This window comes from Thalassophryne amazonica, chromosome 1 (assembly GCF_902500255.1).
Source record: "Thalassophryne amazonica chromosome 1, fThaAma1.1, whole genome shotgun sequence".
Lineage (NCBI taxonomy): Eukaryota > Metazoa > Chordata > Actinopteri > Batrachoidiformes > Batrachoididae > Thalassophryne > Thalassophryne amazonica.
The window spans coordinates 15925521-15949762 of record NC_047103.1 but is presented as its reverse complement, the minus strand read 5'-3'; the positions used below and the strand labels follow the sequence as shown (position 1 = coordinate 15949762).

Genomic DNA, 24242 nt, shown 5'->3' with positions numbered 1-24242 from the left:
GCAGCCACAATATACAGTATATACACAGTATACAGTATATATATATATATATATATATATATATATATATATATATATATATATGAGAGTTTTAGGGGAGAAGAGTGTGTGTGAGTCATACAGGAGCAACCCCCCTTTACACCGTTGTTTCCATGGTTACTACATCCCCCAAACTCCCCCACCGCTCACCCCTTCAGCTGCCCACACAGTTTAGACAAGGATCTGGACTCTGAAGCATGTGTGTGTGCGCGCGAGTTAGTGGAAAGAAAAAAATGTGATATGACACATTCAGTGCATTTTTACAAGACTTAGGCGCACAAAATACTTACAGTGAGAGAGAGGCAGCACATTTGTGTTTATTCTTGAGTACATTTTTGCCTAGTATGCCGGAGTGGTTTTGTTATCATAATAGCATTTGTCAGATTTTTCTTTGTGTCTCTTTGTGTGTGAGGACACACACATATTCCTGTAAGTTACGGTGGCTGATAAGTACAAAAACACTTTTACAAATGGCCAAAACAAATTTACAAATGACAGATTCTGACGGAAGGAGAATGTACCAAATGCAAACGTGACGGAAGGGGAATGTACCAAATGCCGAATGTGATGGAACGGAAATGTACCAAATGCAAACGTGATGGAAGGGGAATGTACCAAATGCCGAATGTGATGGAAGGGAAATGTACCAAATGCCGAACGTGACAGAAGAAGAATGTACCAAAAGCAAATGTGGCGGAAGGGGAATGTACCAAATGTAGAACGTGATGGAATGATAATGTACCAAATGCAAACGTGACAGAAGAAGAATGTACCAAAAGCAAATGTGGCGGAAGGGGAATGTACCAAATGTAGAACGTGACGGAAGGGGAATGTACCAAATGCCAGTGTGACAGAAGGGGAATGTACCAAATGCCGAATGTGATGGAACGGAAATGTACCAAATGCAAACGTGATGGAAGGGGAATGTACCAAATGCCGAATGTGATGGAAGGGAAATGTACCAAATGCCGAACGTGACAGAAGAAGAATGTACCAAAAGCAAATGTGGCGGAAGGGGAATGTACCAAATGTAGAACGTGATGGAATGATAATGTACCAAATGCAAACGTGACAGAAGAAGAATGTACCAAAAGCAAATGTGGCGGAAGGGGAATGTACCAAATGTAGAACGTGACGGAAGGGGAATGTACCAAATGCCAGTGTGACAGAAGGGGAATGTACCAAATGCAAACATGAGGGACGGGGAATGTATGAAATGCTGAACGTGACGGACAGGAAATGTACCAAATGCTGAACATGACGGACGGGGAATGTACCAAATGCCAACGTGACGGAAGGGGAATGTACCAAATGCCAACGTGACGGAAGGGGAATGTACCAAATGCAAACGTGAGGGACGGGGAATGTAACAAATGCTGAACATGATGGAAGGGGAATGTACCAAATGCCAACGTGAAGGACGGGGAATGTATGAAATGCTGAACGTGACGGACAGGAAATGTACCAAATGCTGAACATGACAGACGGGGAATGTACCAAATGCCAACGTGACGGAAGGGGAATGTACCAAATGCCAACGTGACGGAAGGGGAATGTACCAAATGCCAACGTGACGGAAGGGGAATGTACCAAATGCAAACATGACGGAAGTGGAATGTACCAAATGTAAACGTAACGAAAGAGGAATGTACCAAATGCCAACGTGATGGAAGGGGAATGTACCACATGCCAATGTGATGGAAGGGGAATGTACCACATGAAAATGTTACCGAAGGAGAATGTACCAAATGCAAATGTGATGGAAGGGGAATGTACCAAATGCAAACGTGACGGAAGGGGAATGTACCAAATGCCAACGTGATGGAAGGGGAATGTACCGAATGCAAACATGACGGAAGAAGAATGTACCAAATGCCAACATAACGGAAGGGGAATGTACCAAATGCTGAACATGACAGAAGGGGAATGTACCAAATGCTGAACATGACAGAAGGGGAATGTATCAAATGCTGAACATGACAGAAGGGGAATGTACCAAATGCAAACGTTACCGAAGGAGAATGTACCAAATGCAAACGTGATGGAAGAGGAACGTACCAAATGCAAATGTGAGGCAAGGAGAATGTACCAAATGCAAGCGTGATGAAAGAAAAAATGTACCAAATGCAAACGTGACGGAAGGGGAATGTACCAAATGCTGAACGTGACAGAAGGAGAATGTACCAAATGCCGAACGTGACGGCAGAGGAGAATGTACCAAATGCAAATGTGACGGAAGGGGAATGTACCAAATGCCGAACATGACGGAAGTACCAAATGCTGAACATGGTGGCAGGGGAATGTACCAGTCTTTTCTCCTTTATCTTGGTTTTTCTGGGGGTTTTTTGGTGGCCAAGTGGTTAGTGTGTTTGGTTTCAGATCGGAAGGGTCCTGGTTAAAACCCCACCCCTGCCATGAGTGACAAGGGAGCAGCTGAAGGGACTTACTATATCTTGGGTTTTCTCTTCTATTGCAATCAGCTTTTGAAAAGCATTCAGCAGAAACACAATTGTGCAATAATGCAATAAAATATAGATTCAGCTTTTTCTCTGCAGTACTCGAAGCCAGCATAAAATATGTTTCATGTTCCATGTTAATGAGTCAAAGCTGGGAATAGAGCACGTTTTGCCCCTTATTCAGTATCTCAATTCTCTCTCTCTCTCTCTCTCTCTCTCTCTCTCGTTGTGTGTGTGTGTGTGTGTGTGTGTGTGTGTGTGTCTTGCCCTCTCTGGCCAGTGGAGGCCGTGGTGGAGTTTGACTATGAGGCTCAGCAGGATGATGAGTTGAGCCTGACGGTGGGTGACATCATCGTGAACATACGCCGGGATGATGGAGGATGGTGGGAGGGTGAGCTGGGCGGGCGCAGGGGGCTGTTCCCGGATAACTTCGTCAGGGTGAGTAATCACACCCCTCTCTCTCTCTCTCTCTCTCTCTTTTCCTTTCTCTCCTCTTTCTCATTCTCTTCCTCACTCCATAAACCCACCAGAGACCCTCCATAAATAGCTGCAGATTAAACATGCAGTTGCTAGTTTGTCACTGCGGTAGGCTCGGGTTTAGCTGTGTGTGTGTGTGTGTGTGTGTGTGTGTGTGTGTGTGTGTGTGTGTGTGTGTGTGTGTGTGTGTGTGTGTGTGTGTGTGTGTTCATGCACTGATATGCAATAAATTCCTTCATGTGTTAGTTAGCCATTAATGGAGTTTTTTCATGATGTGAAAGAATTTTGGCTCGTCCTTAGTTCTATGTGTGGCTGTTTTTGATTCCGTGTTTGGGTTTAGGGGTCAGATGAGGTAGAAAATGAAACTTATATTTTGTATTATATTGGTAAAGTGGAGGTGAATGTGCTGCCGCTGCAGCGTGAATTATTAAGGCAGTTTGTACTTTGTTCATTTGTTTGCAGGACTGACTCAAAAAGACATAAATTTGGTGGAGAGTTTGGCCTTAGGGTGAAGAACAAATGAGCCAGATCCTGAACGAGGTTAACTTTTATTTAATAGTTTTGTAACATTGCCTGATTTCGTTATTTGTATATGGGTGAAACAGCGCCCCCACCTGCACTTCCACACGGTGAAGGACAGATGAACAGAGGACTGTTGGTTGGGCCTTCATGGAACCATGCACAGTTTTAAAAACAGGCTTGTTTATATGCTCATCACATGCCTGCAAACAGAAAAGATGTGCATGTGAAGGAGTGGGTTCCACACCAAACAAGGCAAATTCTATACATGAGACAGGTACCTCACAGGAATGGTTAAATATTCTTTCTGATGAAATGAAGAGTGTACCAAAGTGATTTCTGGAAGTCATAAAGTGAAACTAAAGAAAGAAAAACAAGTTTGGTGCAGGGGATCCAGGATGCAGGTTAGATTTAATAGCTCCACCCCCCCCATTTCTGGATTTGTTTGGAATAAAAACTCGATTTGACACTTCAGCCTTGAGTTTGACAAATATGTCTTGAGGTCCATTTCCACTGCCGGAACTTCATGTATGTCACATGGAGCCTATGTATGCTGTGATATAATTATGTGACAGTTTTGGATGCAACATAAATTCTGAGAGCTGTTGAAATCAACAACAATTAATTAAACCATTCAGCACTGAGCCCCACCCAATGGTGTTTCAGGGTCTTCTGAAAAACTTACAGGGTCCTCCTTGTTGCATTTTTTGCTTCAAAATTCTCCACACATTCTCTGTTGGGGACAGGTCAGGACAACAGGCAGCGCAAGTCCAGGACGCTTTCGCTCTTCTTCCGCAGCCATGCCTTTGTAGTGTGTGCAGAATGTGGTTTTGTATTGTCTTGTTGAAAAATGCATGGACATCCCTGAAAAACATGCAGTCTTGAAGGCAGCACATGTCATTCCAGAATGTTCTTCATGATGAAATCAGGAGTGAATGATAGTGAGCAAGAAGACTTCTGGGAGTCCATTCAAGTAAAGAAAGAAAAATGGCTTTGGTCCAGGGGATGCAGGCTGGATTTCATAGCTCCTCCCTGTCATGCCTGGATACTGGAATAAAAGTTGAAGGGGGTGGATATGTTTTCAGTTACATTTTCACCACCGGAAGTTGACCTACTTCCTGGATGTTGCAGACCTGTTCAGGAATGGCGCCTTAATTGGCCTTCTCAGACGTAAATTTGCAATTAGTCAATTCAGAGTGTACCTGAAAAAACAACACTGAATGACCAGTCAGTGTTGAGTTCCGCCTAATGTGTTTCAGGCCTGCTCAGAAGTAGTTTTATGGGAGGTGTCTGCGGTGGAAAAACAGGCATCACATCAACCAAAATGGCCCATGAGTTCCTGCAGTGGAAGCAGACCTTTAGATATTCTAAAAATAAGGCTACATTGGTCAAACGTTTGTTGTAGATGTGACCTTATAGGAAGAGGAAGTGGAATCTGTGGTTCACTAGAAATGATCAGTTTGTTAAAAAATAATTTTCTTTAACCCCTTAACGCCCATTGTCGCATATATGCTACAATCTCTGACTCAAATATGCAACTTACATTATACATTATACATTATAACATAAAGTCATTACCAGAATACCCAATATTACTATCTAGTTTTTGTGCAAAAGTGAAATTAATAATCTCAGCATTATTTACCATCTACTTAAAGGCAAAAACACACACAAAACATTTTTTTATATACAGCTATATAAATTCGGGCGTTAAGGGGTTAAAACCAGTTTGGTAGTGGCTCAACGTACCACTGGCACGGACATGTGAGACTCATTATTCTGGAACACAGCACAGCGTGTATGACAGCACATTTCTGTGGGCTGAGAAAAAGGAAATGTGTACTCCGCTGCACCACAAGGGGAAGTCAACAAATGGCAAAAGCATGGGCGAACAGAGAGAAGTGTTCACAATTTCAGACCACTAAAAAAAAGTCCAGGTGTTTTCAGGAGCGGTGCTGCGTGGCCAGAAAGTCACAGCTCAGGAGACCGGATAATGGGCTTGTGATGACCCATCCACGGGATTTGAATGAATGTGTGTAAGAAGATAGTGTCCAAAGCAGACTGTGAGTAATGCAGTCATGCCAGACGGGTCTGTCATGAGACCGCGGATGTGGGAATTAAGCTCTGCAGAGCTGAGTGAGTGCAGAAAGTGTTTCAATGTGAACAGACAGGTGGAACACAGAAGTGGTGCCATCCAGGTGTATTCAGTTGAATAAAGACCCTTTGGCATCCGTTTTAATGTTTAAGCCCAAACTACAGAAGTATCATACATCCCACTACACCAGAACCAATTTTCTAAAACAGAAAACAAATAAGGAGATGTTCAAAGCAGCTTTACTTCCAGAATATCCAGAGAACATCCTATAAAGCGTCAAATGTATGCATGTATGTATCAGTTTCCTGCAGAGCACCATGGCCTCAGAGTTAGAGGTGCTGATCCTCATCCCAGCCACTTCACACTTGGCTGTGAATCGATCCAGTGAGTGTTGGAGGTCACAGGTCGATGAAGCCAACAGGACCACATCATCTGCAAAAAGCAGTGATGAGATCCTGAATCCACCAAACCGGAAACCCTCCTCCCCCCAACTACGCCTCGATATCCTGTCCATGAATATCACAAACAGGATTGGTGACAAGGCACAGCCCTGGCGGAAACAAGTCGGACTTACTGCTGAGCACCTGAACACAGCTCTCACTTTGTGAGTACAGAGATTGGATGGCCCTGAGAAGGGACCCCCATACTCCATACTCCCGCAGCACCTCCCACAGTATCTCCCGGGGTACCCGATCATACACCTTCTCCAAGTCCACAAAACACATGTAGACTGGCACCCTCCAGGATCTTTGTGGCACTGAAGAGCTGGTCCATTGTTCCACAAACTGGATGGAACCCGCATTGTTCCTTTTCAATCAGAGATTCAACTATCGGCCGAACCACCAAGGAAATTGATGAAAATCTTCCATCAGCTTCCAGCTCTGCCCCTACTATAGAGGGGGCTCCAGTCTGATGCAGGAGTTCCTTAAAGTGTTCCTTCCAGCACTGGATTACATCCTCACTTGAGGTCAACAGAGTTTCATCCTTACTGTAGACAGCTTGGATGGTTCCGTTTTCCCCTCCTGAGGTGCCTCATGGTCCGCCAGAAGCACATTGGTGCAGACCGAACATCCTTCTACATGATTACTCCAAACCCCCACAACAGAGGCTGCCACCCTTCAGGGCCTTGCAACAGCCTCCAGAGTCCTCTGAGATAACATATCCCAGGAAGGACTCCTTCTTCAGTCGGACAGCTTCCCTGACCACCGGTGTCCACCACGGTGTCCGAGGGTTGTCACCCCTTGAGGCATCTAAGACCTTCAGGCCACAGCTCCCCGCTGCAGCTTCAGCAATGGAAGCTTTGAACATTGTCCATTCTAATTCAGTGCCCCCAACCTCCACAGGGATGCTAGAAAAGCTCTGCCGGAGGTGTGAGTTGAAGATCTGTGGGACAGTGGGCTTCTCCAGATGTTCCCAGTTCACATGGTTTCATTATGGACAGTCCATAATTAGCACAGAAGTCCAACAACAAATGACAGCTTGGGTTTAGATCGGGGGGCCGTTCCTCCCAATCATGCCTCTCCAGGTGTCTCTGTCATTGTCCACGTGTGTGTTGAAGTCCCCCAGCAGAACAATGGAGTCCCATACTGGAGCCCCATACAGGACTTCATTCAGAGATACATGCTTCCCTTAGGCAGTATTATTAGACAGCATTGCTTAAATTTTCATTGTTACGCAGATGATACCCAGCTTTATCTATCCATGAAGCCAGAGGACACACACCAATTAGCTAAACTGCAGGATTGTCTTACAGACATAAAGACATGGATGACCTCTAATTTCCTGCTTTTAAACTCAGATAAAACTGAAGTTATTGTACTTGGCCCCACAAATCTTAGAAACATGGTGTCTAACCAGATCCTTACTCTGGATGGCATTACCCTGACCTCTAGTAATACTGTGAGAAATCTTGGAGTCATTTTTGATCAGGATATGTCATTCAAAGCGCATATTAAACAAATATGTAGGACTGCTTTTTTGCATTTACGCAATATCTCTAAAATTAGAAAGGTCTTGTCTCAGAGCGATGCTGAAAAACTAATTCATGCATTTATTTCCTCTAGGCTGGACTATTGTAATTCATTATTATCAGGTTGTCCTAAAAGTTCCCTGAAAAGCCTTCAGTTAATTCAAAATGCTGCAGCTAGAGTACTAATGGGGATTAGAAGGAGAGAGCATATCTCACCCATATTGGCCTCTCTTCATTGGCTTCCTGTTAATTCTAGAATAGAATTTAAAATTGTTCTTCTTACTTATAAGGTTTTGAATAATCAGGTCCCATCTTATCTTAGGGACCTCATAGTACCATATCACCCCAATAGAGCGCTTCGCTCTCAGACTGCAGGCTTACTTGTAGTTCCTAGGGTTTGTAAGAGTAGAATGGGAGGCAGAGCCTTCAGCTTTCAGGCTCCTCTCCTGTGGAACCAGCTCCCAATTCAGATCAGGGAGACAGACACCCTCTCTACTTTTAAGATTAGCCTTAAAACTTTCCTTTTTGCTAAAGCTTATAGTTAGGGCTGGATCAGGTGACCCTGAACCATCCCTTAGTTATGCTGCTATAGACTTAGACTGCTGGGGGTTCCCATAATGCACTGAGTGTTTCTTTCTCTTTTTGCTCTGTATGCACCACTCTGCATTTAATCATTAGTGATTGATCTCTGCTCTCTTCCACAGCATGTCTTTTTCCTGGTTCTCTCCCTCAGCCCCAACCAGTCCCAGCAGAAGACTGCCCCTCCCTGAGCCTGCTTCTGCTGGAGGTTTCTTCCTGTTAAAAGGGAGTTTTTCCTTCCCACTGTCACCAAGTGCTTGCTCACAGGGGGTCGTTTTGACTGTTGGGGTTTTTGCGTAATTATTGTATGGCCTTGCCTTACAATATAAAGCGCCTTGGGGCAACTGTTTGTTGTGATTTGGTGCTATATAAATAAAATTGATTGATTGAGAGACTCCAAGAAGGCTGAATACTCCAAACTCCTGTTCGATGCATACGCACAAACAACAGTCAGAGTCCCCCCACCACCACCACCTGAAGGCGCAGGGAGGAGACCCTCTCATTTGCCGGGTAAACGCCAATGTAGCGCTGCTCAGGCGGGGACTCATGAGTATCCCCACATCCGCCCAGCACCTCACACCCTGGGCAACTCCAGAGAAGAATAAGGTCCCACCCTTATCAAGGAAAGTGGTTCAGGAGCCAAGGCTGTGCGTGGAGACAAGGCCCACCAGATCTAACTGGTATCGCTCCACCTCACGCACAAGGTCCAGTTCATTCCCCCACAGCGGTGTGATGTTCCACACCCCCAGAGCTAGCCCCTGCACCCCGGGTCTGGTCCGCCAAGGCCCTTGACTTTCACTGCCACCTATAGGACAGCACACCCAACATCAGTGGTTCCCGTGCGTGTGGTGAGCCCAGAGAGTGGAGATGGAAGGTTCACGTTGCCTTTTTGGGCTGTGCCTGGCCAGGCTCCGTGACAAGCCAGCTGCCAGGCGCTGCGATTGCCATGCCTGGTGGCTGGTACCTATTAATAGGAGGACTACAGGACTAATAGGAACCATACAGGGCCGTAGCCTAAAGGGCGTTGGGATGGTCAGCACTTTTGGTGCCCCCCCCCCCCCCCCCCCCCCGAACTTTTGAAGACATTTTATGTGTAATTTATTTGTGGATTTTTAACAAACAAATACAAATGCAACAACAACATTTGTAATAAAAAGAAAACAGTAATGTGCGAGTTACGGAATTGTAAAAGCATAAATCAGGTTTTATGGAAGTGAGAGAGATTGATGAGGGGCGTGGCCATCAGCAATTCTTTTATTCCGGAATAAAAAAATTTTGTACGTGTTTTGTTTTTGCTTTGTTTTTTTTTTTTTGCCAACAGATAAAAAATAAAATCAAGAGTTACACAACAAATTATTTTTTTTAAATACCAGAAAACAACAGTAAAAAGAAAAAAGAAAGAAAGAATTATTTGAAAGCCTAATATTGCCGTGACATGCAGGTCTACGATGAGCATCTGCAAACGTCTGACCATAGGTGCTGTCACTCTGCAAAAATTTAATTCCATGTCAAAATCCACACATCCTCTGAAATATGTTGACATTTTACATTTGCATGTGAACAACTGATTATTTATGGCGGCTGTTGCCAGTTCTCTGTCAGGAAGTAAGCTGTTAATGGGCTAAAAAAAGGGGCAGCGACATGTTGCAAAATTAACTCACATGCTGGTTTGTCATCGGTGCCCTTGTTACAAACGCTGCAGTGTGCGCAGAGGTCGTCAGAGAGAAGCTGTTTATGGACAAAACTCTTGTCATCTAACTGCTTTGGATTAGACAAGCAGAGAGTTCACATTTTACACTCTAATTCAATTCTACATGCTTTGAGAAAATGCAGGATTCAAATAAGACCATTGTGAGAAGTCAGAAAAGCTGCAACATTTAGCAAAAAGGTCGAATTTGTGAACTTTTTTCAAATGTTAACTTCTGGAAAAAAAAAAAAAACCTTTTATCACGCTCGTGTTTTAAGCCACTGATTGACATTTCTTCAGATGGACAAACACTGAAGAGTGAGATGAGAAATAATATTTTGCATCATTTCTTCTTCTTTGTCTTTCAGCTGTTCCCGTTAGGGGTCGCCACAGCAGATCAATCGTTTCCATCTCACCCTGTCCTCTGTATCTTCCTCTGTCACACCAACCACCTGCATGTCCTCTCTCAGCACATCCATGAACCTCCTCTTTGGTCTCCCTCTTCTCCTCCTGCCTGGTGGCTCCATCCTCAGCATCCTTCTCCCTATATACCCTGGGTCCCTCCTCTGCACATGTCCAAACCATCTCAATCTCGCCTCTCTGACTTTGTCTCCAAACCGTCCCACCTGAGCTGTCCCTCTGATATGTTCATTCCTAATCTTGTCCATTCTTGTCACTCCCAAAGAGAATCTCAACATCTTCAGCTCTTCATTTGACAGATTTTTTTGTTGGGTGCAAATGATGCAGGTGTTTCCTGTACAGATGTGATGAACCACGATGTCTTCCTTATAGTGGTTTCAGCTGAGTTTCCTTTTAGTGCTCCCTGAACGACGATCTGCTGCAGGACTCCATGAATGGAGTCCAAGTAGTAACAAAAGCAGCAAGCGCACTTTGTCTTCTGCAGAACCTCACAGTCACAATCACAAGTCTCAATGTCCAAACATACCAATTAATTATGCAAAGAAAGGCAGATTTAATGGCAAACAGATGCACTTTGGAGTTATAAGATTTATGAGCGCAAATCCCCTCTAATCTAGCCAAAATTCCACACTTAGAATACGTATATATTATAGTCAAAGTAAGTCCTTTTGGCTGCTCCCTTCCTGTGTGGATTTACTTGTTGAATTGGCACAAGTTTTCCGCCGGATGCCCTTCCTGACACAACTCCACATTACATGGATGAAGGATATAAAATTCTCAAATAACAATAGCTATTTTAGCAGGTTTCTTTAGTCATAGTATAAATGAAATATGTGTTGATAAATAAACTTTACTATGATCACAGCCAGTAAATTTGTCAGCAGTCTGTTGAATCATTAGTCTTTCTTTAGAGGAGTTATTTGGAAAACAAATATTAAATGGACTGCATTTATGTAGCACTTTTCTATCTGCATCAGATACTCAAAGCGCTTTACAATGATGCCTCACATTCACCCATTCACACAAACACACCAATGTCAAGGCGCTCACTACACACCAGGAGCAATTTGGGGATTAAGGACCTTGCACAATGGCCCTTAGTTATTTTCCGGTCAGGCTGGGGTTTGAACCAAGGATCCTCTGCTCTCAAGCCCAACGCTTAACCGCTAGACCATCACCTCCCTAAAAATACTGAGAAACATGTTCCAAGGTCCTTCTAAATCATATATATTTAATGCCGCTGCAGTCCATAATAAGTGTTGTCATTGTGTTGCAACACAGTTTCCTTATTTTCGCTTAAAGTTATAGTCAATCAATCAATCAATCAATTTTTTTATATAGCGCCAAATCACAACAAACAGTTGCCGCAAGGCCATACAATAATTATGTAAAACCCCAACGGTCAAAACGACCCCCTGTGAGCAAGCACTTGGCTACAGTGGGAAGGAAAAACTCCCTTTTAACAGGAAGAAACCTCCAGCAGAACCAGGCTCAGGGAGGGGCAGTCTTCTGCTGGGACTGGTTGGGGCTGAGGGAGAGAACCAGGAAAAAGACATGCTGTGGAGGGGAGCAGAGATCGATCACTAATGATTAAATGCAGAGTGGTGCATACAGAGCAAAAAGAGAAAGAAACAATGCATCATGGGAACCCCCCAGCAGTCTACGTCTATAGCAGCATAACTAAGGGATGGTTCAGGGTCACCTGATCCAGCCCTAACTATAAGCTTTAGCAAAAAGGAAAGTTTTAAGCCTAATCTTAAAAGTAGAGAGGGTGTCTGTCTCCCTGATCTGAATTGGGAGCTGGTTCCACAGGAGAGGAGCCTGAAAGCTGAAGGCTCTGCCTCCCATTCTACTCTTACAAACCCTAGGAACTACAAGTAAGCCTGCAGTCTGAGAGCGAAGCGCTCTATTGGGGTGATATGGTACTACGAGGTCCCTAAGATAAGATGGGACCTGATTATTCAAAACCTTATAAGTAAGAAGAAGAATTTTAAATTCTATTCTAGAATTAACAGGAAGCCAATGAAGAGAGGCCAATATGGGTGAGATATGCTCTCTCCTTCTAGTCCCCGTCAGTACTCTAGCTGCAGCATTTTGAATTAACTGAAGGCTTTTTAGGGAACTTTTAGGACAACCTGATAATAATGAATTACAATAGTCCAGCCTAGAGGAAATAAATGCATGAATTAGTTTTTCAGCATCACTCTGAGACAAGACCTTTCTGATTTTAGAGATATTGCGTAAATGCAAAAAAGCAGTCCTACATATTTGTTTAATATGCGCTTTGAATGACATATCCTATATCAAAAATGACTCCCAAGATTTCTCACAGTATTACTAGAGGCCAGGGTAATGCCATCCAGAGTAAGGATCTGGTTAGACACCATGTTTCTAAGATTTGTGGGGCCAAGTACAATAACTTCAGTTTTATCTGAGTTTAAAAGCAGGAAATTAGAGGTCATCCATGTCTTTATGTCTGTAAGACAATCCTGCAGTTTAGCTAATTGGTGTGTGTCCTCTGGCTTCATCGATAGATAAAGCTGGGTATCATCTGCGTAACAATGAAAATTTAAGCAATACCGTCTAATAATACTGCCTAAGGGAAGCATGTATAAAGTGAATAAAATTGGTCCTAGCACAGAACCTTGTGGAACTCCATAATTAACTTTAGTCTGTGAAGAAGATTCCCCATTTACATGAACAAATTGTAATCTATTAGACAAATATGATTCAAACCACCGCAACGCAGTGCCTTTAATACCTATGACATGCTCTAATCTTTGTAATAAAATTTTATGGTCAACAGTATCAAAAGCAGCACTGAGGTCTAACAGAACAAGCACAGAGATGAGTCCACTGTCCGAGGCCATAAGAAGATCATTTGTAACCTTCACTAATGCTGTTTCTGTACTATGATGAATTCTAAAACCTGACTGAAACTCTTCAAATAGACCATTCCTCTGCAGATGATCAGTTAGCTGTTTTACAACTACCCTTTCAAGAATTTTTGAGAGAAAAGGAAGGTTGGAGATTGGCCTATAATTAGCTAAGATAGCTGGGTCAAGTGATGGCTTTTTAAGTAATGGTTTAATTACTGCCACCTTAAAAGCCTGTGGTACATAGCCAACTAACAAAGATAGATTGATCATATTTAAGATCGAAGCATTAAATAATGGTAGGGCTTCCTTGAGCAGCCTGGTAGGAATGGGGTCTAATAAACATGTTGATGGTTTGGATGAAGTAACTAATGATAACCATCCCAAAGATAACGATACGTCTTTGGGATGGTTATGAGTAATTTTTTCTCTAATAGTTAAAATTTTGTTAGCAAAGAAAGTCATGAAGTCATTACTAGTTAAAGTTAATGGAATACTCAGCTCAATAGAGCTCTGATTCTTTGTCAGCCTGGCTACAGTGCTGAAAAGAAACCTGGGGTTGTTCTTATTTTCTTCAATTAGTGATGAGTAGAAAGATGTCCTAGCTTTACGGAGGGCTTTTTTTTATAGAGCAACAGACTCTTTTTCCAGGCTAAGTGAAGATCTTCTAAATTAGTGAGACGCCATTTCCTCTCCAACTTACGGGTTATCTGCTTTAAGCTACGAGTTTGTGAGTTATACCACGGAGTCAGGCACTTCTGATTTAAAGCTCTCTTTTTCAGAGGAGCTACAGCATCCAAAGTTGTCTTCAATGAGGATGTAAAACTATTGACGAGATACTCTATCTCACTTACAGAGTTTAGGTAGCTACTCTGCACTGTGTTGGTATATGGCATTAGAGAACATAAAGAAGGAATCATATCCTTAAACCTGGTTACAGCGCTTTCTGAAAGACTTCTAGTGTAATGAAACTTATTCCCCACTGCTGGGTAGTCCATCAGAGTAAATGTAAATGTTATTAAGAAATGATCAGACAGAAGGGAGTTTTCAGGGAATACTGTTAAGTCTTCTATTTCCATACCATAAGTCAGAACAAGATCTAAGATATGATTAAAGTGGTGGGTGGACTCATTTACTTTTTGAGCAAAGCCAATAGAGTCTAATAATAGATTAAATGCAGTGTTGAGGCTGTCATTCTCAGCATCTGTGTGGATGTTAAAATCGCCCACTATAATTATCTTATCTGAGCTAAGCACTAAGTCAGACAAACGGTCTGAAAATTCACAGAGAAACTCACAGTAACGACCAGGTGGACGATAGATAATAACAAATAAAACTGGTTTTTGGGACTTCCAATTTGGATGGACAAGTCTTTATAATACTTGGGCTCTTGGTGATATTCTGCACCTGCATGAATTGTCTATCACGTGGAGCTGTTGCTCCATTTCAAGAACCTTGGGACGTGAAGAATCTACTGCTTAAAGTAGTAGATGTTATATAGTTGGCTTTGCACAGCTTAGCATTAGGTGTGATGTCTGACAGCTACTTTAATATTAGCCTGAGCTGAAAGCCTCCATTGTGAGCAACGGGTTATTGTGTGCATAAAAATATGTACTTGTGGTGGCTGAAGATCTAAGTGACAGGAGCAGCTGAAAGCAGTGATACATGTCATATGTGTCTTGAAAACACCAGCGTTACATAACGTGTTGCTAATGGTCTAATGTTAGCATGAAAATGTGCTAGCATCACATAACACAATGCTAACAGGCGTCACATAACGAGATGCTAACAGGCTAACATTAGCTTGAAAACATGCAAGAGTCACATAAAGCAGTGCTAACAGGCATACCATAACACAATGCTAATGGGCTAATGTGAACATGAAACCTCTTGTGTATCACATAAAGCGATGCTAATAGGCTAAGTTTCTGTGTAGGCTCTCAGTTGTCCAGGTGGTTTCCATAGTAGAGAAGCTTGAATCTTCAACTGGACTGGGTTGCTTGACGCGAGGACGTTTCGCTTCAAATCGCAGAAGCTTCCTCAGCTAAAATTCTTGCTCTGGTAGTCTGACTTCTGTCTTGACTCTTGTAGAGAAGAAAATACAGAAGCCAACAAAAGCTGGAGTTTTTTAAACCTAACCAGACCCCTCCTACCGAGAGGCCGACTGCTATAGGCTAGTGACTAAACAATAGCTCTAATTAGCACCCTCCTAATGACAGGGCAGCTGTCCCTCCTAATGATGGGACGGAAGCCTCTCCTAATGGCTCCCTTGACGATTCTCCTGATGACGTGAATGACTCATTACCATGAACAAAAGACTGAAACTGCTTTGACCTGAGTACCCCATTGTAAACAGGGGACAAAGCGTGTCTCAGACCCCCTCCCCGGTTAAGGCAGGGTTTCAACTGTTTCACAAAGAATGCTTCCTTGACACCTCTCTCAAACCATTTCAAACCACCCCCTAATAGGCTAATATTACATGAGCTGATTACCTCCATTGTGAGCAGTGGGATTTATAATGTGCTTCAAAAATTAAAAAAAAAAAAAAACAGACTTGTGGTGGCTGAGATTCTGAGTAACAAGAGTATCTTCAACCACGGAGTTCAGCTTTGTTCACGTGCCAAGAAAACTTGCCAGCATCATACATGTTGCTGGGCTAATTTTAGAATGAAAACAAGCTAGTCTGACATAAGACAATGCTAACAGTGTAATGTTAACATGAAAACTCACTAGAATCACATTAAGCAATGTTAATGGGCATCACACAACATAGTGCTAACGGGTGTCACATAACACACAGCTAATGGGCTAATGTTAACATGAAAACTCATTAGAATCAGATTAAGCAATGTTAACGGGTATCACACAACATTTCTAATAGGTGTCACATAACTCACTACTAACAGGCTAATGTTATCATGAAAGCTGACTAGAATCACATTAAGCAGTGTTAACGGGTATCACACAACATAGTTCTAACGGGTGTCACATGACACACTGCTAACAGGCTAATGTTAGCATGAAAACTCACTAGAATCACATTAAGCAGTGTTAACAGGTATCACACAACATAGTTCTAATGGGTGTCACATGACACACTGCTAACGGGCTAATGTTAGCATGAAAGCTCACTAGAATCACATTAAGCAGTGTTAACAGGTATCACACAACATAGTTCTAACTGGTCTCACATGACACACTGCTAACGGGCTAATGTTAGCATGAAAGCTCACTAGAATCACATTAAGCAATGCTAACAGGCTAACATTACCATGCTGATTACCTCTATTATGAGCAACGAGATTTATAATGTGCTTAAAAAACATACTTAATAGTTAATAGAAAATCTTAATAGAAAATCTCACTGCACATCTTCAGTTTATTTTATATGCTGCCTGAAAAAAAGACTCTAAGCAGGTGCGGTTTTTGAGTTTTGCGCTGGACGGAACAGAGACAATTTGGGCCTCAGAGAATTATCGTAAAAATGTTCTCTGTGTGTTTGCATGAAGCCAAACAGCCGGAAAGCATCAGCTTTCCTTCGGTGCACATAAAGCTCATACACGTCCGCTTTGGGTTTGTGCGTGGGCCGGCCTGTGGAGTTCTTTCAGTCATCTGTGGGTTTGTGCACAGGAGTTATTGAGAGACTGCGTGTCTGGTTTTGCTTACACAGATGCACGCAGCGCTGCAGCTGGTGCACGCCGACTGCACAGTCGGATGGGCTGTTTCCTGCATTAATGCAGCATTAGCCTACTTAACGGCACCAAATGTGTCACCGCTGTCAGTCGTTAGTGAACATCTCTTCCACCAGGCCGTGCTCCGCAGGAGTGACGGGTTCAACTCTGAGTCAGAAGCTGATCCGTCTGTGTTCGGGCCGCAGTGGAGGAAACAGCGTTGTGATGAATGTGGTGGCGAGATGTGAACTGTCGCGCCCATTTTTCTGATCCCGCCTGCTGTCTTCTCACCGGCCTACTCGTTTGTTCTGCCGTCAATCAATGCATCAGTTCTCTAGCTTCATCAGTGTGTTTTGTCAGTTTCTGTCCAGCATTTTCTTCTTTTACAGTCTAACATCTCTACCGTTGAAAATATGAGCGATAATTAAGAGATTTTGATTGACAGCTTCCTTAGAAATTTTGTCCACATTCATCATTTCCTGTGTTCTTTTGACATTTTTTGCATTTGCTAAATTTGGTACATGTACTAGTGCTGCCAATTTTTGCATGCCTGCACCTTCAGCGCTCTATCGCCGCCAACTGTTCAAATATGGAGGAGCAGTTACACGTGCAACTTTTGAAAAAAAAAGTAAAGCCAAGTGTTCCCAGCACCCTGCCGCTTTACACCCCACTGCATTTTCTGCCATATTGGATTTTATCAGTGGGGTGTTGGGGGGCATTTGGTAATACACAAATTTTGTCCAATCTTCACAAAAATTGGCATCATTTATCTTCATACCAAGTCTCATCATTCAATCTGTAAACCTGTTTGATTTTTCAAAGCGTTCGTCCGTCACAGCCAACTGAAATCAGCCAACAAAAGGGAAATAAGGTGATATCTCCGTAACGCTTTGATATATCCAAGCCAAACTTGGAACTTGGGTTTGGGACCTCATTGTGACAAAGTACAAAATAAATCAATATTTGATGTTATTTCACCTCTAGGGGGGGCACTATTTTTGAAGGAGGCCACTCAGCCACAAGTTGCTTCATTAAAAGATAAAACAAATAAATGGTGCCCTTTTTTCTCTTCTGGTTTTATAAAGACAGGACAAATGACAGGATTCAATAAATATTGGATGGGATCTAAACAAAAAGCAGAGCATGGATTTTGTAATCTTCTTCCTGGTGGCCAAGTGGTTAGTGTGCTTGGTTTCGATGCAGAAGGCTCCTGGTTCAAATCCCACCCCTGCCACATTTCTCCATGTAATGTGGAGCTGCATCAGGAAGGGCATCCGGTAATAAAACCTGTGCCAATTCAACATGCAGATCCACCTTGGATTTGCTGCGGTGACTACGAGTGCAAACAAGGGAGCAGCCGAAGGGACTTACGTACTTCCTATGTACAAGCCACGCCCACATCATGTGTCTTCATTTTGGTTTCAAAATATTTCCAACAGGCAAAACCGTTTCTCTTCTGCATTGTATCGCATAAAAGAAGAAAGAATAATTTTCAACTTGTATTTCATTTCTGATCTGCTGCTTAAACATAGCAAAGGGACATGTCATCAGGGTCAAAGGGCAAAATGGTTTAGAAAAAGTCTTCAGTTGGAGCAAATAGAGACTTGGGGTCTTGGAGTAATTTAAGTCTAAAATCTGCTGTGCAGCTTCAGAGATACAGTGAAGACACATTTGATCCTGTTCAAATGTGACAACTGACGTTTACACCTTTTTCAGGGAAAAAAAACCCCTTGAGGTCTCTAAATAATTTAAGCCTAAAACCGGCTGTGCAGCCTCAGTGAATAATGAGATGTGAGCACTGGGTGAGTTTTACTATTTTTACTTTTACCAGGGATCAGCTTCAGTTTCTGACGAGGTGTTCTGTTGGAGCCTATAGAAACGTGTATTTTGTACACACTGCAATGACAGAATTTACAACCAGAGATACGTTTTTATCATTGCAGGAGATAAAGAAAGAGGGGAAGAGAGATGGAGGACATGTGAGCAAATCTGACCTTTCCAATGGCAGGGCGAGCCCGGTGTCCGACCTCAGCATGCGACCGGGAAGGAAAGGTACGCACGCCGCACCTGAAGTCACCCAGCGTTACGCCTCCAACACAGATCCTATTAGAGCAAGCGGAGACTGGGGTCAAGTCTTCACTCTGTTCTTTCAGTATGCACTTATTTGCTGTGCACACATATGCACAGATAAAGTATGTGCACGTGCATCCAACAACTCAGTTTAGGATGAGGAGGGGGAGGGGGGACACCTGGTGGACAAAAGGGAAATAGCAAGTAAGTGAGAACGGTCTGAATTTGGGGTGGCCCGGTGACTTAGTGGTTAGCACTGTTGCCTCACAGCGAGAAGGTCATGGGATCAGTTCCCACCTGCACTCAAAAAAAACGATGCATTGGATGAACTCAATTCAATTATGAGCAGGATTTCCATCTAATAACTATATGTTGCCCCAACTCAAATAAAGTACATCCATGCAAGAATTTAATTTAATTTAGTTGGGGCTACATATATTTATTAGATGGAAATCCTGCCCATAATTGAATTGAGTTCATCCAGTGAGTCATTTGTTTGTGTGATACACTCAAAAAACTGACTCATTAGATGAACTCAATTCAGTTATGAGCAGGATTTCCATCTAATAACTATATGTTGCCCCAACTCAAATAAAGCACATCCATGCAAGAATTTAATTTAATTTAGTTGGGGCTACATATATTTATTAGATGGAAATCTTGCCCATAATTGAATTGAGTTCATCCAATGAGTCATTTGTTTGTGTGATACACTCAAAAAACTGACTCATTGGATTGGATTCCATCTAATAAATATATGTAGTCCCAACTAAATTAAATTACATTATCTTGCATGGATGTGTTTTATTTGAGTTGGGGATATATTTATTAGATGGAAGTCCTGCACATAATTAAATTGAGTTAATCCAGAAAGCCATTTTTTTGAGTGTGTGATCTTTCTGTGTGGAGTTTGCATGTTCTCCTCATGTCTGCGTGGGTTTTCTCCGGGTGCTCTGACTTCCTCCCACATCCAAAGACATGCAGGTTAGGTGGATTGGAAACTCTAAATTGTCCGTAGGTGTGCCTCATAACCCGTGACTGCTGGGATAGGCTCCAGCTCCCTGTGACCCACTGAAGATGACGATGAGTGTATGTTCTGAGTTTGAAAGGTCAAAGGTCAGCTTGGTTTTGGAGGCTTCCTCACTTTCACTTTATAGATCAATTGTTGTGTGTTTGTGCTTTTGTGTGTCGCAGGAGAGCAAATTCGTAAGCGGAGATGTAAAGCTGCGTTCAGTTACGTGCCTCAGCACGAGGACGAGCTCGAGCTGAAGATCGGAGACGTCATTGAGATCATAGCTGAGGTACGGCTGCGAGACAATCACAACATGAAGCCAGCTGGTAAAAATCAGCCCGTGCAACGAACCTAACACATTTCATGTGCCAGAGAAATGTAACGCCGTATGAATGTGTGCACGTGGGAAAGTCATTATCTTCAAATCTTCGTTATATTGTTCCATATTGCTCATGTATATAGTTATTACACAAGCTATTATTCTGTGTTTTATGTTTTATTTAATGCAGATCAGGTTGGAGAGATGTGTTTTCACTGAGGGGCGTAACATGAAACGGGCCAGAACACTTCCAAATTAAGATGACATTAGCAAATGCGTAAAATGCTTACAAATGTAAGAAGAAAAACTTGCATTCATTTTGCGACACATAGTTGCATCATAAAACATCTTGCAAATTGAGAAAACACTTGCAAACATGGAGAACACAAACAAACACATGCATGTGTCTGCTGCAAATTCACACAATGTGTGCAAAAAACAGCCATGTTACACAGCTACACAACACACCAGAGTGCTAACAACACAACGAGAGGGTTTTTTTTTCTGTCCAAACGATTTACTGACATCTGCTGTTCAGTGCCTTGCAAATAAAATCATAAAAAGTCCCTTTGGCTGCTCCCTTGTTTTTCACTTTGGGGATCACCACAGCAGATCCCAAGTGGATTTGCATGTTGAATTGGTTTTACGCTGGATGCCCTTCCTGACACAACTCAACATTACATGGAGAAACCAGCAGGGCAGGGGTTTGAACCGGGAACCTTCTGCACTGAAATGAAGCCCCCTAACCACTTGGCCGCCACCTCTGCATTGCAAATAAAATGTAAAATTATAGTAAGTATGAAATAAGGGGGAAAAAAATACTAAATACCCTAAATGGCTTGTCAATAAAAGTCATCTGGGCAGAAACATTTTTGTGTGTGTATTGTAAGTATTTCCGTTGTATTGTGGAGCTTTGCAGCACATGTTCATTTTTGCATGCATTGTGGGAATTTGCAGCTACTTAATTCTTACATCTATATATTAAAAGCCTAGTGGCCCCTGTGTTTGTGTGTGGCTTCCATCACAGACAAACTGGGAAGAGCTGACATTTGCCGTTTGGTATGCTTATGTATTTTGAGTCAAGGATAAATGCCCCAAAAACGGAATATTTTTGGGGGGGTATTAGGTAACAACAGTGAACAACGGACGTTGATAACAAAATTCTGGACTCGCATGCCATTCCAGCAGGGGGCGGTAAATCATCTATATATTAAAATCCAAGTGGTCTTTGTGTACGTGTGTGCATGTGTCGTGCATGCCAATGCAGGTGTTTTGTCATTTGTTAGTGTTGTAGTAATTTGGAAGTGTTGTGGCATCTGTCACCCACTGTACTTAATTCTTACATCTATATATTAAAAGCCTAGTGGCCCCTGTGTTCGTGTATGTGTGCGTGTGTGTGGCTTCCATCACAGACAAACTGGGGAGAGCAGACATATGCCGTTTGGTATGCTTATGTATTTTGAGTCAAGGATAAATGCCCCAAAAACGGAATATTTTTGGAGAAATTAGGGATATTAGGTAACAACAGTGAACGACAGATGTTGCTAACTAAATTCTGGACTTGCACGCAATTCCAGCAGGGGGGCAGTAAATCATCTATATAATCCAAGTGTTCTCTGAGTACATGTATGCATGCATGTATGCATGCGTGTGTGTACCTTCCAACACGGACAAACAGGGGAGAGCTGACACTTGCCGTTTGGTGTGTTTATGTATTTTGGGTTAAAGAAGAATGTCGCCAAAACGGAAAATTGAGAGGAGTAATATTTTTGGAGAAATAACAGATATTACATAACAACAGCGAACAGTGGATGTTGGTAACTACATTCAGGACTCACACGTCATTCTAAATCATTATAGAAACTTTGCGTAATTTATTACCACTCTTGATAAACTTCAGCTACCTATTTTACACTACCCAAAGTAGAGCCCGTGGATCCCCACGGACAATGCGCTAGGTCATATTTGATGTCATAAAGTGAAAAACATAAGTGCATAAGAAAGTGATTATTTTATTTTAGGCACTGTGTCAGCTACAGGAAATCCTGCAAATTTTAACCCAATTAAAAGTGCAGCAACCAAGCAATCCATCCTCGCTAAGCCACACCCACTTCTACTGAATCTAATCATATCGCTTCCAACATGAAATCGTGCACGTATCCCATTCTGCTTGGAAATATGTCACGTTTTGCAAGATAAAGCACACGTTTGGCTTTGTGCATGTTTTTGTTCAGGTAGAGGAAGGCTGGTGGGAAGGAATTCTAAATGGGAAGACTGGAATGTTTCCCTCCAATTTCACCAAAGAGATCCTACCAGAGTCGGACATACCCACTACAGACACAACCACCTCACAGGAGGAGCTCCGCAGCAACCGAACCAGTGAGTCTCAGACAAAACTCACCAAAACTGTTTTTCCTCTTAAACAAAATCCAAGCTGCAAAAAGAAAAAAAAAACTGAACTTATACTGTCTATATAATGGATTTGTGTCTGGATGCAGGTAAGGACAGTCCAGGCAGTGAAAGCGACGGAGGGGATGGTCGGTCGGATACAGGATCAGGAGAAATCCAGCCTAAGAAGGTAATAAATCAATCAATCAATCAATCATTCAATCAGTCAGCCTGTCATTTATCTATCTGTCCCTGACAGAAGCCAGACATTAACTGGATCCAAGAGTTATTAAACTAAACTACGCCTACATAATGCCTGTAACCTTAAAGCCCCATTTACACATAGACAGTAAGAGCTCCCGGAAGCGTCCCGGAAGAGTTTTTGGCTGTCTTAAGGATCAAACGGAGTTGTCAACGCCGGCACTAGGGGGTGTGGCTTAGTTCCGGCTTTACTGGGAATCGTCGAAAAAATTATTCAACTTGTCGAATAATTCCAGGAGCGCTCCCGGAGAATTCGCGTGACGACAGAGACAGCGCGAACAGCGGCGTTTGATACTTTTTAATCGCCGTTTCATCCTGCCCCTTCCTGTAGTGCCGCAGGCATTGTATCCCTAACCAACGGCGTGTAAAATGGCGATAGAGCCCACATCGGCATCCTCAAAGGCATTTTAACCGGCAACAGAGGCAGACAAAACGGCAGCGCTAGCGGACAGTACGCCATTCTAAACGCCACCTCCCGGTTAACGGAGTTCCAAACAGCCGATAGGCGGCGGTCAGTCTAAAAACGCTAGCGCGCTGCATGCAGGCCTCTCACTCACGGCCAGCTCCAGATATTTTTGCAGAGAATCAACAGTATGACTCCTAAAAGAAAATTGACAGCAGCAAGGACTTACCAAGAGGTCTGGTTCAGAAGCAGAGGAGAGGCCTGTGGTGGAGATGAGCAACACGTTGAGGAGGGGAAAAGGAAAGGAGAAGAAAAGGCTGAGAGATGAGTTCTCTCTCCCTGCAGTGACAGCTGCTTCAGCCTATTATACTCTGGGGGCGGTGCCTGTATGCAAAAGTTCCTGGATAAATCCAGTGGTACACAGGGCATTATCGGCGGCAGCAGAACACTGCCGTTCTCACGCACATCTTAACCTGCGATTGTAAAGGATAGAACTGGGTATTAACCCCCGTTGCCTGACGTGTGCCGGATGCTACGGCGTCAAAACGCCACTTTATTCGGTGGATTTAGCTGCATTTTATCCGCGTATTTGCGGCTAGTACGGCTCTCAAAATGCCGGCGAAATGCTCCGCCCCTTTCCACCGCAAAAACAGCCGGAACTACCGCAAACTTCGGTCTACGTACTACCCGCTGACAAAACCGTCTATGTGTAACCTGGGCTTAAGTGTAGCCCTAGGTCTATGCAAACTGACTGGTATTGTTTGCTTAGTTATGCTTAGCAAACTTAGAAATTACCCTGCTTGAGGTGAAAACGTTCATACAACTCCATCCATCGTGCATCCATCTATCCTTTTATTACGCCAGGTGTAGGTGTTTTATAAGGTGCTATGAATGATTTTTCGGGCACTGGTTTGGGAGTATCCCCAATCAGTCCACATGTGCTTTGTGGCTTTGGGAAATGTCTGTGAATGGGTCCCTCAGGGTATCTTGGTGGGAACGCT

General features: G+C 43.0%; 1 protein-coding gene across 2 annotated transcripts in view; it reads left to right on the top strand.

Annotated features, from left to right (window-relative positions):
* sh3kbp1 (SH3-domain kinase binding protein 1) overlaps positions 1-24242 on the top strand; it is a 78585-nt gene that overhangs the window by 13159 nt on the left and 41184 nt on the right. For both annotated transcript variants that reach the window (XM_034166093.1, XM_034166087.1), the window contains exons 2-6: positions 2776-2933; positions 18732-18840; positions 20053-20159; positions 22424-22568; positions 22688-22767. In XM_034166093.1, the coding sequence (XP_034021984.1) occupies positions 2776-2933; positions 18732-18840; positions 20053-20159; positions 22424-22568; positions 22688-22767 (599 nt within the window). The remainder of the gene's footprint in view (positions 1-2775; positions 2934-18731; positions 18841-20052; positions 20160-22423; positions 22569-22687; positions 22768-24242) is intronic.